The following is a 14421-nucleotide window of genomic DNA, read 5'->3' on the forward strand; positions in this document are numbered from 1 at the left end:
TCACCACTTTCTCCATGCTCCATGTTGGACACTGGGCAACAACATCTCAGGATATTATCCACTGGGCAGGCACCTTTTCATTCATGGGCATTGGCATCCAGCATCTGACAACCCATTGCAACCATCATGGCACCTCTCTGATACAGTGACAGGCTGTTTAGGAAGCTCAGACTCGCTGTGCAGGGCACACTGGCAATTAGCATTGAAAAGACAATGGCAGGGATACTTTGTGCACACAGACAGGTATGTGGAATGAATATTTGGATGTCAGAGATCCTGCACCTCAGGACTACACGCTTGCCGTCTTAGATTTTGCTCACTTAGAGTTTACTTGCACACTCACAACATCCTTGCCTTGCCATGCTTGTTATGTATTGGTGCTTCAGTCAGAGGCTGTTTATCATCCACTTATCATTTTTGCTAGTAGCGAACTGTCTAGTGAGGTTGGGGGCAGCATCCTTGTAAATGGCTGTCCAAGACAACAATCTAACACCTACTGCATGTTGTAGAACCCATGTAGCAAACATACTGCATGCTTTTTCAACCAACTGGCCATCTTGAAATTGTTGGGTGCAATCTTCAGTACAGTCGGGGGAGGGGTGTGCTGTTGGTCATGGTGTGTAGGGGCTTCAACCAAGTCAGTCATTGACCTTGGGATGTCCACAATCAGGGGAACACTTCAGTAGTTGGTCTTGTTTGGCCAGTATTAGCTGTCATGGGAGTTGCATGCTGTCATTCAGGGATTGTAAACAAAGCACGGGCAGTGCAGTGGCTCAGTGCTGCCTCACAGTGCCAGGGACCCAGGTTCAATCCCACCCTCATGCCACTCTCTGTGTGGAGTTTGCATTTTCTCCCTGTATTTGTGTGGGCCCCTGCCGGATTGCCAGGTTTCCTCCCACAGTCCAAAGATGTGCAAGTTAGGTGGATTGGCCATGCTAAATTGCCCATAGTGTTCAGGGATGTGTAGGTTAGATGTGTTAGCCATGGTAAATGCAGAGAGAGGGTAAGGGATGGGGATGTGTCTGGGTGGGATGCTTTTCGGAGGGTTGATGTGGACTTGTTGGACAAATGGCCTGTTTCCACATTGTAGGGAATCTAAGAAAGCAGTTGGGGTTGGTCAGTCATGTATAGTAGCTGTTCTTCAAAGTCATTCACAGGTCCTGGCTGAATACAGTCCTGGGTTTCCAACTGTTCATCAGTCTTGCAGGAGGCTTAATATGAAAATCTATAGAGGTAACAAGGGGCTCAATTACAGAAGGGGAAGGGGAAGGGTGGGAGGAGCAGAAATAGAGACATTTGTAGAAATGGGGATAAGGACAGACAGGTGAAGCTAATGTGAATGGGGGACTGAGGAACAGCATCAGAGGGAATAGTAGGCTATAGAACGGGGAGACTATTGATTGTGACCACTGCAGCTTCCAAAGGAGGACTATAGATGAGCAGGGTAGCATCATCAAAGTGCCAGGGTTCATGGGCAGAAAGCACAGTTGTAGGTGAAGTTCAGTGTGTTGGGTCTGTATTTAGGCGGAATAGTTTGAAATGGACTGTTGGGTTAGTGTGTGGCATAAGGACTGGGAGTATTGGGGCAAGGTGGGTTACCTGTTGACCATGCAGAAGTGCTGAAGGTAGCCACTGCAATTTGCATTCCCAACCATCACTTTCTCTGCTCTAGAGATGAAGTACGAATAGAAAATGGCTGGAACAACACCAAACATGGGTGGAGTGTCAGTTGGTTGAGAAAAGGCACAGGATCCATAATTGCTTGACCCCATGATATTATAGTGATAAGAACGTGAAGCAGACATTTGCAAAGTGCAGTTGTATTTAATTTACATCATTTCATCACTTATTTGCTATAGCATGCATAGAACATAGAACATGGAACAATACAGCACAGTATAGGCCCTTCGGCCCACGATGTTGTGCCGAACTTTTACCCTAAACCTAAGGTCTTTCTAACCTCCACTCCTACTTTATACTATCATCCTATCTAATTGCCACTTAAATTCCCCTAATGAGGCCGACTCCACTACCCTCTCCGGCAATGCATTCCACGCCCCTGCCACTCTGAGTAAAGAACCTACCTCTGACGTTTCCCTTATATCTACCTCCACTCACTTTAAAACTATGCCCCCTCGTAATAGCTACCTCCACCCTAGGAAAAAGTCTCTGGCTGTCCACTCTATCTATACCTCTGATCATTTTGCACACCTCGATCAAGTCACCTCTCATCCTTCGTCGTTCTAAAGACAAAAGCCCTAGCTCTCTCAAGCTTTCCTCATAACACCTTCCCCCCATTCTGGGCAACATCCTGGAAAATCTCCTCTGCACCTTTTCCAATGCTTCCACATCTTTTCTGTAATAAGGCGACCAGAACTGGACACAATACTCCAGATGTGGCTGAACCAGGCTTTTGTATAGCTGGAACATAACTTAACGGCTCTTGAACTCAATCCCTCTATTAAAGAAAGCTAACACACCATAGCCCGTCTTAACAACTCTATCCACCTGGGTGGCAGCTTTCAGGGAACTGTGGACATGAACCCCAAGATCCCTCTGCTCCTGCACACTGCCAAGAATCTTTCTGTTAACCCTGTATTCTGCTTTCAAGTTTGTCCTTCCAAAATGAATCACCTCGCACTTTTCAGGGTTAAATTCCATCTGCCACTTCTCAGCCCAGCTGTGCATCCTATGAATGTCCCTTTGTAACTAGAACAGCCCTCCGCACTATCCACAACTTGACCCACCTTCGTATCGTCCGCGAACTTACTAATCCACCCTTCCACTCCTACATCCAAATCATTTACAAAAATCACAAACAGAAGAGGACCCAGAACAGACCCTTGTGGTACACCACTCGTAACTGAGCACCATGTTGAATATTTTCTGTTCACTACCACCCTTTGTCTTCTAAGGGTCAGATGCTGGTCAAGGCCGATTTGCTATATGTCATTGGTGCTTGCAAATTGAATTTGGACATCTCAATAATATTGAGATTATCAACAATAACAGCAAAAAGGAGTTTAATGGGAACTACTAGTCATATAACTTAGCCACACTACTTTTAAGCCCACATCTATTGTGCAAGTTTAATAATTTTGCTGAATGCAGTGTAAGGTTTAGTATTTGACATGTGTCCAGTTTGGAAGGGTGATGTTATGGCAGATGTTCTGTGCTCGACATTGGGTGGTTGATCAGCCGGCATGGTATCTACACCAATTTGCTGCACATGCTGAGCCTGAATATCTTTGTATTATGCAGACATGTGCCCCATCATCTGCGAACAGCATGTCTTACTGTGCGGTAAGGTGTGCTTAGCCATCAGTACAGAATCATAGCATTCCTACAGCATGGAAGCAGGCTATTTGGCCCATCGAGTCCACATCGACCCTCCGAAGAGTATCCCACCCAAACCCAAACCCCTGCCTTATCCCTGTAACCCTGCATTTTTCATGGCTAACCCACCCAGCCTGCACATCCCTGGACACTGTGAGCAATTTAGCATGGCCAATCCTCCTAACCTGCACATCTTCGGACAGTGGGAGGAAACTGGACCACCCATAGGAAATCCACGCAGACACAGGGAGAATGTGCGAACTCCACACAGTTGCCTGAAGCTGGAATTGAACCTGGTTCCCTGGCACTGTGTGGCAGCAGTGCTAAACACTGAGCCACCGTGCTGCCACATCCCTCCCACTTCACCCTATCCACTCCTTCACCCTCCCTACTTCCCTCTTGCTTCCTTCTTCACCCTTTCTGTCCATCGTCCCTTTTCTTTTGCCTCCTCCCTCACCGTTCCTCTCTTTCCCTCTTTCCTCACCCTTCCTCCCTCTTTCATCACCTTCCTTCCCTCCTAGCTCTTCCTCTCGCCCCTTCCCTTCCCTCTCCCACACCTTCCCTCTCTCCCCCTCCAACCCCTTCCCTCTCTGCACCTGGCATCCTTTCCCCTTCTTTCCCTCCCCTTCCCACCCCTTCCCTCTCCTTTCCACCCCTTCCCTCTCCTTTCTTCTTCCTCACCCCTTCCCTCTCCCTCCCTCCCCCTCAGGCCACTCTCCCTTTCTTCACCCCCTCCCCCTCTCACACACTTCCCTCTCCGTTCCCCACTCCCTGCACCACCTCCCTCCCCACATCCTCCCACTCTTCCACACCCCCCCCACACCTGCCTCACCACCCTCATCTGCAAGGTATGCCACTGATGCATTTCACTCCTCCTGTACCCAATTTAAGTCCTTTCCACCAAAAGTGCGGGTCCTGCTGCTGCTGGCACTTTCATTGCTGTGGCTGACTACCTAAAGAAGATGAAAATGCGTGCAGGAGGAGCAGGACCAATTTCAACCCAGGAGCAGCAGCAGCCCAATACGGAAGATGAGGAGCACCGAGCTCCACAAGAGATCACAGGTCCATGGCCCCTCAGGACATGTGAGTCATGCACGAGGCCCACAGTTTTCTGACCTAAACTCCACTCCCCAGTACTGTTACAGGCTCCATACATCTCAGGTCATGGTGATTGAACTATGCTGGATGCTGGTAGGGGAAGTTAGGGCTGCAAGAGTGGGAGGCCATCCTCTCTGAGTTCAGAACTTGACAGCCACTCAAAATCTATGCAACCTGCTTCTTCCAGGGTGATGGGTGACCTGTGAGGGATCTCTCAGTTGTGCACCCACAGATGCATTAGGGCAGTGACTTATGCCCTCTGTGCAAAATCACAATGATTCATTTCATTTTCCCATCGTGTAGTTAGTGCTGCAACCTAGGCAGTAAGATTTGGAAATATAGCTGGCTTCATCTAGGTGCAGGATGCCATTGACTGCATACATGTTGCACTGAAAGAGCCTGTTTCCACACTGTAGAGATTCTATGAATAATTTCTCCAAGTTGGGGAGGGGGGCTGTAAGAAGTCTGGACTGCAGTTATACAGACTGACTTTCCAGATGGCTGTTGTGTAGTCAAGTGCCTCTCCCATACAGCAGTTAATTTGCGGAGGACCCAAGCCTCATTACAAGAGACTTCAGAGGGGTAGAATCCCACACATGGATCCTCCCCCTTCCTGAGGCATGGAGATGAGGGTGTGGACCTAATTCGTCCGTTGTTCATCGGTAAGAGAGGTGTGGTGTCCCTGAAAACACGGACAAATTGGACCCAAAGTCTCTGGGCAAAGCTGTAGGGGTGTTCCCCTCGTTCTCGGCACTTATGCAGAGCCTTTATGGGGTCTGCCTTATCCTGCCATACAGCAGTAAGGACTGCTGCCTTCATGTCATCAAGGGTCCCCCTCCTGAGTTGTTGGTCCTCAGGGAGGGCTGAGTATTCCGCTGGACTGAGGCACACGGTGATTAATTTGGTTTGCTCCTCAGTGTCCAGGCCGTGTATGACAGACTGTCGGTAGATTTCATCAAAAAATGTATATGGGTCTGAGGTGGAATCAAAAGCTGTTACTTTTTTAGTAATGTCCACCAGCTGGATGGCTGGAATCGGTGCTGGTAAATGTAGTGCGATCATCAGCTGTGTGTCGCTGGGTGGACCACAGGAGTCATGGGCTGTGGTGTCGGCTGTGGGTCGGGGTATAGGTCAGGGTATGGATCGGGGGTGGGTGCTGGAGGCGTGGCCACCTGGGAGAAGGGTATGGGGGTCCCCGTCTGTGGGGCAGAGGTTTATTGGATATGTCAGTGCAGAGCCTCTTGCTATCTCCATGGAGAGATAGAACCCCAAAGGCACACATTATCCCATTCTGGGCAGTGACCTGTTTCTCCAGGGACAGGGACTGTAATTTGTTCTTGGCACTTCAAATGCTCCATGTTAGGATCTGATGCATATTCAATACAACACCTGGCTCGTACTGTTCCTGTCACAGTTTAAGGTACCTGGTTTATGGCTCAATTGTAGTGAGTGCCAACATCTCACATGTTCAGTTTTTATCCTGGCCTTTGCATGGAGCAACTGCACTCTTAACAACCAGCTCAGACTGAAAGTGCAAGATAGCAGGCAAGGTTGGCAATTTGAGTTTGGCGGACCTTAAGGGTCACTTCAGACCGAAGCCTCTCAACAGAGACACCAAATGTTGTCTAGAGCAGGATATCTCTAAGACCCTGTAGACTCCTCGACCAGTGTGCATGATATTAATTTACCTCAGGAAAGGAGTACACAGCAGGAGTCTGCAGTCAGTGAACCAGGTCTCAACATTATTTGACGACAATAAAGGTGAAGAGTTAAACTTTACATTTTTAACAACTCTATTGCTAACTATCCGATACTTTAGAAACTTGAAATACTTCCTAGATACTCATAACTTTGCTGGTCTGACAAATTGTTCAGTCCATTCCTCTCCTCACGGGTTGGTTCTCTCTCTATCTCTCTGGCCGGATGGTGAGCTGCTGCAGTCACATCCCGACGTGCCTCTAGGCAAACTGGGGAGTGGGGCGGGCTAAGTCCTGCTGGGCTGGGTTCTTATACCCTTCAGGTTACCTTGCAGAATTTTCCAAGGACTTGACTAATCAAAGATATCGAATTAACTGCTGGGAATAGTGATGTAATGGTAATGTCACTGGACTGGTAAATCCTGAGGCCCAGATGAATGCTTCAGGAAATGTGGGTTCAAATTCCACTACAGCATCTAGAGTAAGTTAAATTCAGTTAATGAACTGACTTTTACGGTGGCACACTGGTTAGCACTGCTGCCTCACAGCGCCAGGGACTTGGGATCGAGTTCACCCTCAGGTGACTGTCTGTGTGGAGTCTGCACATTCTCCCTGTGTCTGCGTGGTTTTCTGCTGGGTGCTTTGGTTTCCTCCCACAGTCTAAAGATGTGCAGATGAATTGACCATGCTAAGTTGCCCATAGAGTTCAGAGATGTGTAGTTTAGGTATAAGATAACAGTGTTGGAGCTGGAGGAACACAACAAGCCAGGCAGCATCAGAGGAGCAGGAAAGCTGACGTTTCGGGCCTGGACCCTTTTCCAGAAAAGGTTAGGTGTGTTTGCAGGGTTACAGGGAAATGGTAGGGGTGGGTCTGGGTGGGATGCTCTTCGAAGGGTCAGTGTGGGCTCATTGGGTGGAACGGCCTGTTTCCATACTGTAGGGATTCTGTGATAATTGGCTTTATCACCTTGAAATGCTGCTGATGGCTTGCTTAACAGTGATCCCTTTGATGCATCTGCTGTTGGGACCTGGATGTCTGATTTTATCCCAGAATATTCACCTGTTCTTTTGTCTTAATGAAGCATGTCTGCCCCATGCATCTAGTGTTGCTTGTTTGTCAGGAAAGGTTGAATTGCTGTTTCACACTTCTGATGTGTTCTGGTGGCTCTCAATTGGTTTCAATTGTCTGAGCTTGGATCTTGCAAGGACATGTCCCTAGGCAGTATTGTCTGTTGTGTCTGTCTTGGCTCAGGCAATCCGACCCCACCACCAAAGACATTTTTCCCTCCCCACCCTTATCTGCTTTCCGGAGGGACCACTCTCTCCATGACTCCCTTGTCCGCTCCACACACCCCTCCAGCCCCACCACACCCGGCACTTTTCGCTGCAACCGCAGGAAGTGCTACACCTGCCCCTACACCTCCCCTGCCACCCCCATCCCAGGCTCCAAGAAGACCTTCCACATCAAGCAGATGTTCACCTGCACATCTGCTAATGTGGTATACTGTATCTGCTGTTCCAGAGGCCAGGGGACTGCTTTGCGGAACACCTACGCTCGGTTCGCAACAAACAACTGCACCTCCCAGTTGCGAACCATTTCAACTCCCCCTCCCACTCCTTAGATGACATGTCCATCCTGGGCCTCCTGCAGTGCCACAACGATGCCACCCGAAGGTTGCAGGAACAGCACCTCGTATTTCGCTTGGGAACCCTGCAGCCCGATGGTATCAATGTGGACTTCACAAGCGTCAAAATCTCCCTTCCTCCAACCGCATCCCAAAACCAGCCCAGCTTGTCCCCACCTCCCTAACCTGTCCTTCTTCCCTCCTATCCCCTCCTCCCACCTCAAACCCCACCCCCATCTTCTACCTACTAGCCTCATCCCGCCCCCTTGACCTGTCCGTCCTCCCTGGACTGACCTATCCCCTCCCTAACTCCCCACCTACACTCACCTATACTGGCTCCAACCCCACCTGTTTGACCTGTCTGTCTCCTCTCCACCTATCCTCACCTTTATCCATCTTCTATCCACCTCCCCCTCTCTCCCTATTTATTTCAGAATCCCCCCCCCATTTCTGAAGAAGGGTCTAGGCTCAAAACGTCAGCTTTCCTGCTCCTCTGATGCTGCTTGGCCTGCTGTGTTCATCCAGCTCTACACCTTGTTATCTTGGCTCAGGCATTCCCAGCATACATCACTTTTTGGCCAGTTTTGATGCCCTGTTTATTTCAGTTGCTGTGCCTGTATTTCTGGCCTCCCTTCTTAATGATTTTTTTTCACTTGAGCAGTTGCACGCTGCTACACTTATAAAATCTCTGACTTATTAGTTAAAAGTTACAGCTTACAGCAACCGCTGAGGAAAAGGAATGACTTTCTTCAAGCTTGCATTGTTTTTGAATGCTGAGGAAAAAGAACAGCTCTGATGGTTTCTGCCTCAAACATTCACACTTATGAGCTTTTCAGCTACCTGTGAGCCAATTACATAATCATTGACAGACAGAAGGCCTTTGTTATCGATAAGCAGTCACAACTCCACAGATCAATCAACTATTTCATGCCAGCCAAATTCTCCTTCGTTTACACCTCTTGAGTCTAGCTTGTCTGAAACTAGACATTCCCAAATCTGCCTGCCCCACACCTCATTGCTTGAACAAATAGTAGTGTAAACCGCACTGGCAAAGTGCTGTAATGCTTTTCACAATCCTTGGTTTTTAAAGGAGTCCTTTTCCAACTTGGTTCATAATCAAAGATACAGGAAAATAAACTGATACAATCTTTATAACAAAATGGATGCTGAAAGGATGTTTCTGTTTGAGGAAGAGACAAGAACTAGAAGACAAGTTAAAAGTAATTAGTCTCCATTTAAGACATAGACTCATAGAGCCATATAGCGCGGAGACAACAGTTCAATCAGTCCGTGACCAATTATAATCCCCAAGTAAACTAGTCCCACCTGCCTGCGCTCGGCCCATATCCCTTTGAACATTTCTTATTCTTGTGAATTAGAAGGGTGGCACAGTGGTTCAGTGGTTAGCAGTGCTGCTGAGAGGCACGTTCTCCCAGTGTCTGTGTGGTTTTCATCCGGGTGCTCCAGTTTCCTCCCACAGTCCAAGATGTGCAGGCTAAGTGGATTGGCCATGTTAAATTGTCCAAAGTGTCCAGGGATGTGCAGGCTAGGTGGATTAGCCATGGGAATGCAGGTTTACAGGGATAGGGTGGGTCTGTGTTGAATGGTCTTTGGAGGGTCACTGTGGACTCGATGGGCAAAATGGCCTGTTTCCAAACTGTAGGGATTTTATGATTCCATGATAAATTATGTAAATGACTTTTAAATATTGTAACTGTACCCGCATCCACCACTACCGATGGATGTTCGTTACATACACGAACCACTCTGTGTTTAAGATAAAATTGTCCCTCATATCTTTTTTAAATCTCTTCTGGCTGATGTAGATAGATGCTTGATTAAAAAAGGAGTTTCATGGGGAGACAAAGTAGATTTGAGGCCACACCAGATCCGTGATCTTATCAAATGGGGGGCAGGTTCAAGGGGCTGAATAGCCTGCACCTGCTCCTAATTTGTATGTCTGCATGTATGTATGTTTGTACGGTACCTGAGTTATGTTTTTAGTAACAATATCTTTTACAACTGTCGTTTAAAGGCTGGTGCCCTTATTAAAATATACATTTAGCTCAAAATTATTGTAACTGAGAACACAGAAATCATATTTTCCAAATGTGCGCCTCAACTGCTCTCAGCACATTTTGATAGTTGTTGATGAACTGCCCATAATTTTTAATTCAAGTGGTCAGTAACTCATCAGCAACAAATAATGATTTTCTGATGGATGTTGATAGTGGACAAAGTTCGGTATTACAAGTACATATCCAGAAATCTGCATCAAAGCCATACAGAAAGCCACTTCCAAAAAGAAAGTCATTAAATACGAATGGGTTACTGTTGCTAAATATTCTGGAACAATAGAGGTTAGAATTTTAACATAGTGTGGGTAGTGGAAGAGGTTGCAGATGTACTATCAAACTTTTTGAACTGTCACCATTGCAAGTTTTCCCAGTATATATTTATTTCTAGTGTTAAATATATTTTGTTCAATAGTGTCTTTAATTTTTGTGCGAACAGCAATATAATGCCTCCATCACTGATCTGAAACAGCCAATGCTAGTCAGCCAGTTAAAAAGTAAAAATCGTTTCAAGGATATGGCCCCACGTCTGGCTCACCTCGTTCCAGAGTTCTGCTTCCTCACAGGTAACAAACAAAAGATTTCCAACCAAATAGTCATCCTTTACACATGTGCTGAGCACATACTTATTAAAGTTAATCTTGCATCTGAATTGAATTAACTTTATTGTCACATACTCAGATGAGAACAGTGTAAAGTTTACAAGTTACCACGTGCAGTGCCATCTTAAGTACAGAGGTACCAAGGTACAGATTCTTCAGTTCTTAGGAAAAAGTATTAGAAAATAAAGAAATAATAACTCCAGCATTGCAGATTGTAGGAATATATTAGAAAAAAGAGAAATAAAATGTTCATAACAACCGTCATTCCAACCCAGTCCAGATTGGCAGCTTGCCCCCGGTATGTACCGGGACTTGCCTCCAGACTGCACCAGGCTTCACCTCAAGGCCCAAGGCTAAGAGACTGCTCTGGAACCACCTAGAGACCGAAGTCCACACTGAGGCCATGCTCGGCTGAGAGACCATCACGCTGGGCCGGGAACAAAAACAGAAGTTGCTGGAAAAGCACAGCGGGTCTGGCAACATCTGTGAAGAAAAATATCAGCGTTAGTGTTTCGGGTCTAGTGACCAAGGAAGGATCACCGGACCCTAAACATTAACTCTGATTTTTTCTTCACAGATGCTGCCAGACCTGCTGAGCTTTTGCAGCAACTTCTGTTTTTTGTTCCTGATTTACAGCATCCGCAGTTCCATCAGTTCTTATTCTGCTAGGCCGGGAGGCTGCCACACTTGGATGGGAGACCCATGGGTTGCCCAGTTTTAACCTGATTTGCCTACCCTTGCCTTGGCCAACTGTTAATTTTCATAATCAAAAGACAGGCAAGATGAATCTTCTTTCTTTATTGTATAGGCAGCAGAAATTCAAGCTTTACTTTGAAGTGTAGCTGATTTTGCAACTTATCTATGGTGTATTTTAAACCTCAATAGACGTCTTAAAACACTTCAAAGGAAAATTATAAAACAAAATAGGGCTCCGCTCCTACCACATAAGTAAATATCAGGTCATGATAAGAGAGTGGTCAAAGAGGGTGCTTTTAAAAAATAACTTAAAGAAGGAAAATGAGGTAGAGAGGAAAAGAGGTGTAGGAAGGGAAGTCTAGAACTTGGGTGTTAGGCAAATGTTGCCATAATCAAAGGGTCTAGGCCCGAAACGTCAGCCTCTCTGCTCCTATGATGCTGCTTGGCCTGCTGTGTTCATCCAGCCCTGCACCTTGTTGTCTCAAAGTTGGGATTGCTCAGTTGGCCAGAAATAGAGGACTGCAGATGGTTAAGAGGGTGGAAAAGACAAGATACAAAGAAATGAGGACATGGAAAAATTTAGAAAGAAGGATGAGAATTGTAATATCAAAATATTGCTCAACAGGTAGTTGTGTGGGTCAGGAATGTCACAGTGGGGAACATGATTGGGATTTGGGTAAAATGGTTCAGTGTGGTTCTCGGCCAATTAAGGGATTCTCACCACTTGTTGTGGAGCATATTTACCGTGATTGATATTTTCAGAAAAACCTACCATGAAATGAAATTGAAACTGAGATTCATTTTCTTTGTAAAAATTACCATATCAATTCATTTTACTGTAATGTGTTGTCCATAGGCCTAAGCAGCCAGGCTCGCTCTGATTTTCAAATCATGAAGGATTTGGCTGCAGAAACACAGCTGTCTCCTCAAAAAAGACAGAAGAGGTTGCATGAACTAATAGATAATATTCAAAGGTAAACAGATAAATAGGACAAATCTTTAATTCTGTTTTTCAATGTAAATTTTGAAAAACAGCAGCCAGGTGGTATTTTGTGAATTAATTTGTTACTTTATATGTTAACATGGAAAGGGTGAGTTATATTAGTCCTAGGATTTGAACACTCCCATTTGAGGAACTGGACGCTTATAGCTGAGGCTTAGCACAGTTTAATATTGTGTAAAACCTTCTAATCATCCACAGTAAAAGTCTCAAATTCGCAGGAGAAGCTCCAAAATGCATGATTTGGTATTTTCTTAGCCCAGAAACAACTTCAAGATGATTTCCTTACAATTTCAACATGGTGACCTAATAATGATTTTACTTATAATTTTTATTCTTTGGGAAGGTAACTGAGTTTTCACCTAGTGATTCACAAGTGAACCATTGATCTGAAAAGTTAAACCTGTTTCTCTGTTCACAGATGTTGGCCTACTGAGTATTGCCAGCATTTTCTCTTTTTATTTCTATTCCTGCAAAACCAAAAGTGAAGTAATCTTTGCTGCAGCACTCATGGGCTCCAAGCCCAGAGTTCGTTGGCCGTGAGCACCTCAGCAGTCAGAGCAATATGTAAACAAAAACCAAAAGGACTGCAGATGCTGTAAATCAGGAATAAAAACAGAAGTTGCAAAAGCAGAAGAGTTGTGGGTGGGGGCCGGAATAGGATTGGAACAAGGAATGTTCCACATATCCCACGAAGAGACTGGCATAACTGGGGCCCATGCAGGTACCTATGGCCACCCTGCTGACCTGAAGAAAGTGAGAGGAGTTAAAATAGAAGTTGTTGAGGGTGAGGATGAGCTCGGCTAATTGGAGGAGTGTGGTGATGGGTGGGGACAGTTCAGGTCTTTGCTCCAGGAAGGAGCAGAGAGCCCTAAGACCCAGGAGGTGAGGAATGGACGTGTAACGGGATTGCATTGCCATGGTAAAGAGGAGGTGGCTGGAACCTGCAAGCTGGAAGTTTTGAAACCGTCATAAGGTGTCAGAGGAATCATGGATGTACGTGGGCAGGGATTGGACCGGGGGAGAAGACTGAGTCAAGGTAAGAAGAGATGAGTTCTGTGGAGCAGGAGCAGGCTGAAACAATGGGTCTGCCTAGACAGTCCTGTTTGTGGATTTTTGGAAGGAGGTAGGAGCGAGCTGTGCGGGGCTGGGGGACTCTCAGCTTGGAAGCAGTGGGGGGGAGGTCACCAGGTGAAATGAGATCAATTACCATGGTAGAAATAATGGCCTGATGTGTCGTGGTGGGGTCATGGGCCAGGTGAAGATAGGAGGAGGTATCTGAGAGCTGGCGCTCAGCCACTGCACTGTAGAGGTCAGTCTCCCAGACTACAACAGCATCACCCTTATTGGCAGGCTCAATAATAAAGTCAGGGTTTCATAGAATGCCTACAGTGTGGAAACAGGCCTGTCAACGCAACAATTCCACACCGCCCCATCCCCCTATAACCCACCTAATCTCCACATCCCTGAACACTACGGGCAATTTAGCATGGCCAATCCACCTAGCCTGCACATCTTTTGGACTGTGGGAGGAAACTGGAGCACCCGGAGGAAACCCACGCAGACACAGGGAGAATATGCAAACTCCACACAGACAGTTACCCAGCAGTGGAATCGAACCTGGGTCCCTGGCGCTGTGAGGCAGCAGTGCTAACCACTGAGCCACCATGTCGCCCCTCATTCACCATGCTAACAAGAAACTTTTTCTTTTCCTTTCAGGCATCAAGGCCCACAAAAAGATGCAACAGCTCAAAGATACCCATGGCTCTCTGGAACCTTCCTCTCCTCCCCTTCCCTCTGCCTCCATCCCCTCTCCCAACCCCACTTCCTGTCGGGTATTCACCATCCCTCCTAACTTTCTGCTGTCTGATGCTGAACGTTCTGTACTCAGCAGAGGTGAACTCTTCTTCCGCCGTCTTTGCCTCTGCCCATTTCTTTGGACAAGAGTCCTCTCCCCGTTCCACGGACACCTTCGCCTAGTTCCAACACTCTCCCTCCACCTGGACCTCTCCCTCTGGCCGTGGCTCAGCGCCAGCTCTCAAGTAACTCCTCCTATCTTCCCCTGGACTATGACCCCACCATGAAGCATCAGGCCATTGTATCTACCACGGTAACTGATCTCATTTCATCTGGTGACCTCTCCCCAACTGCTTCTATTTCCTTCCAAAAATCCACAAACATGACTATCCGGGCAGATCTATTGTTTCAGCCTGCTCCTGCCCCACAGAACTCATCTCTTCCTACATTGACTCAGTCTTCTCTCCCCTGGTCCAACCCCTGCCCACTACATCT

At 46.7% G+C, this 14421-nt stretch overlaps 1 protein-coding gene across 1 annotated transcript in view; it reads left to right on the forward strand.

The window, feature by feature from the left end:
• The window catches only part of LOC109922731 (piwi-like protein 4), an 89549-nt gene that overhangs the window by 7572 nt on the left and 67556 nt on the right, over positions 1-14421 (forward strand). The window contains exons 3-4 of the mRNA XM_048598397.1: positions 10271-10397; positions 11986-12103. Of these exons, the coding sequence (XP_048454354.1) occupies positions 10271-10397; positions 11986-12103 (245 nt within the window). The remainder of the gene's footprint in view (positions 1-10270; positions 10398-11985; positions 12104-14421) is intronic.

Source organism: Rhincodon typus, chromosome 6 (assembly GCF_021869965.1).
Source record: "Rhincodon typus isolate 14 chromosome 6, sRhiTyp1.1, whole genome shotgun sequence".
In the NCBI taxonomy this organism is placed as follows: domain Eukaryota; kingdom Metazoa; phylum Chordata; class Chondrichthyes; order Orectolobiformes; family Rhincodontidae; genus Rhincodon; species Rhincodon typus.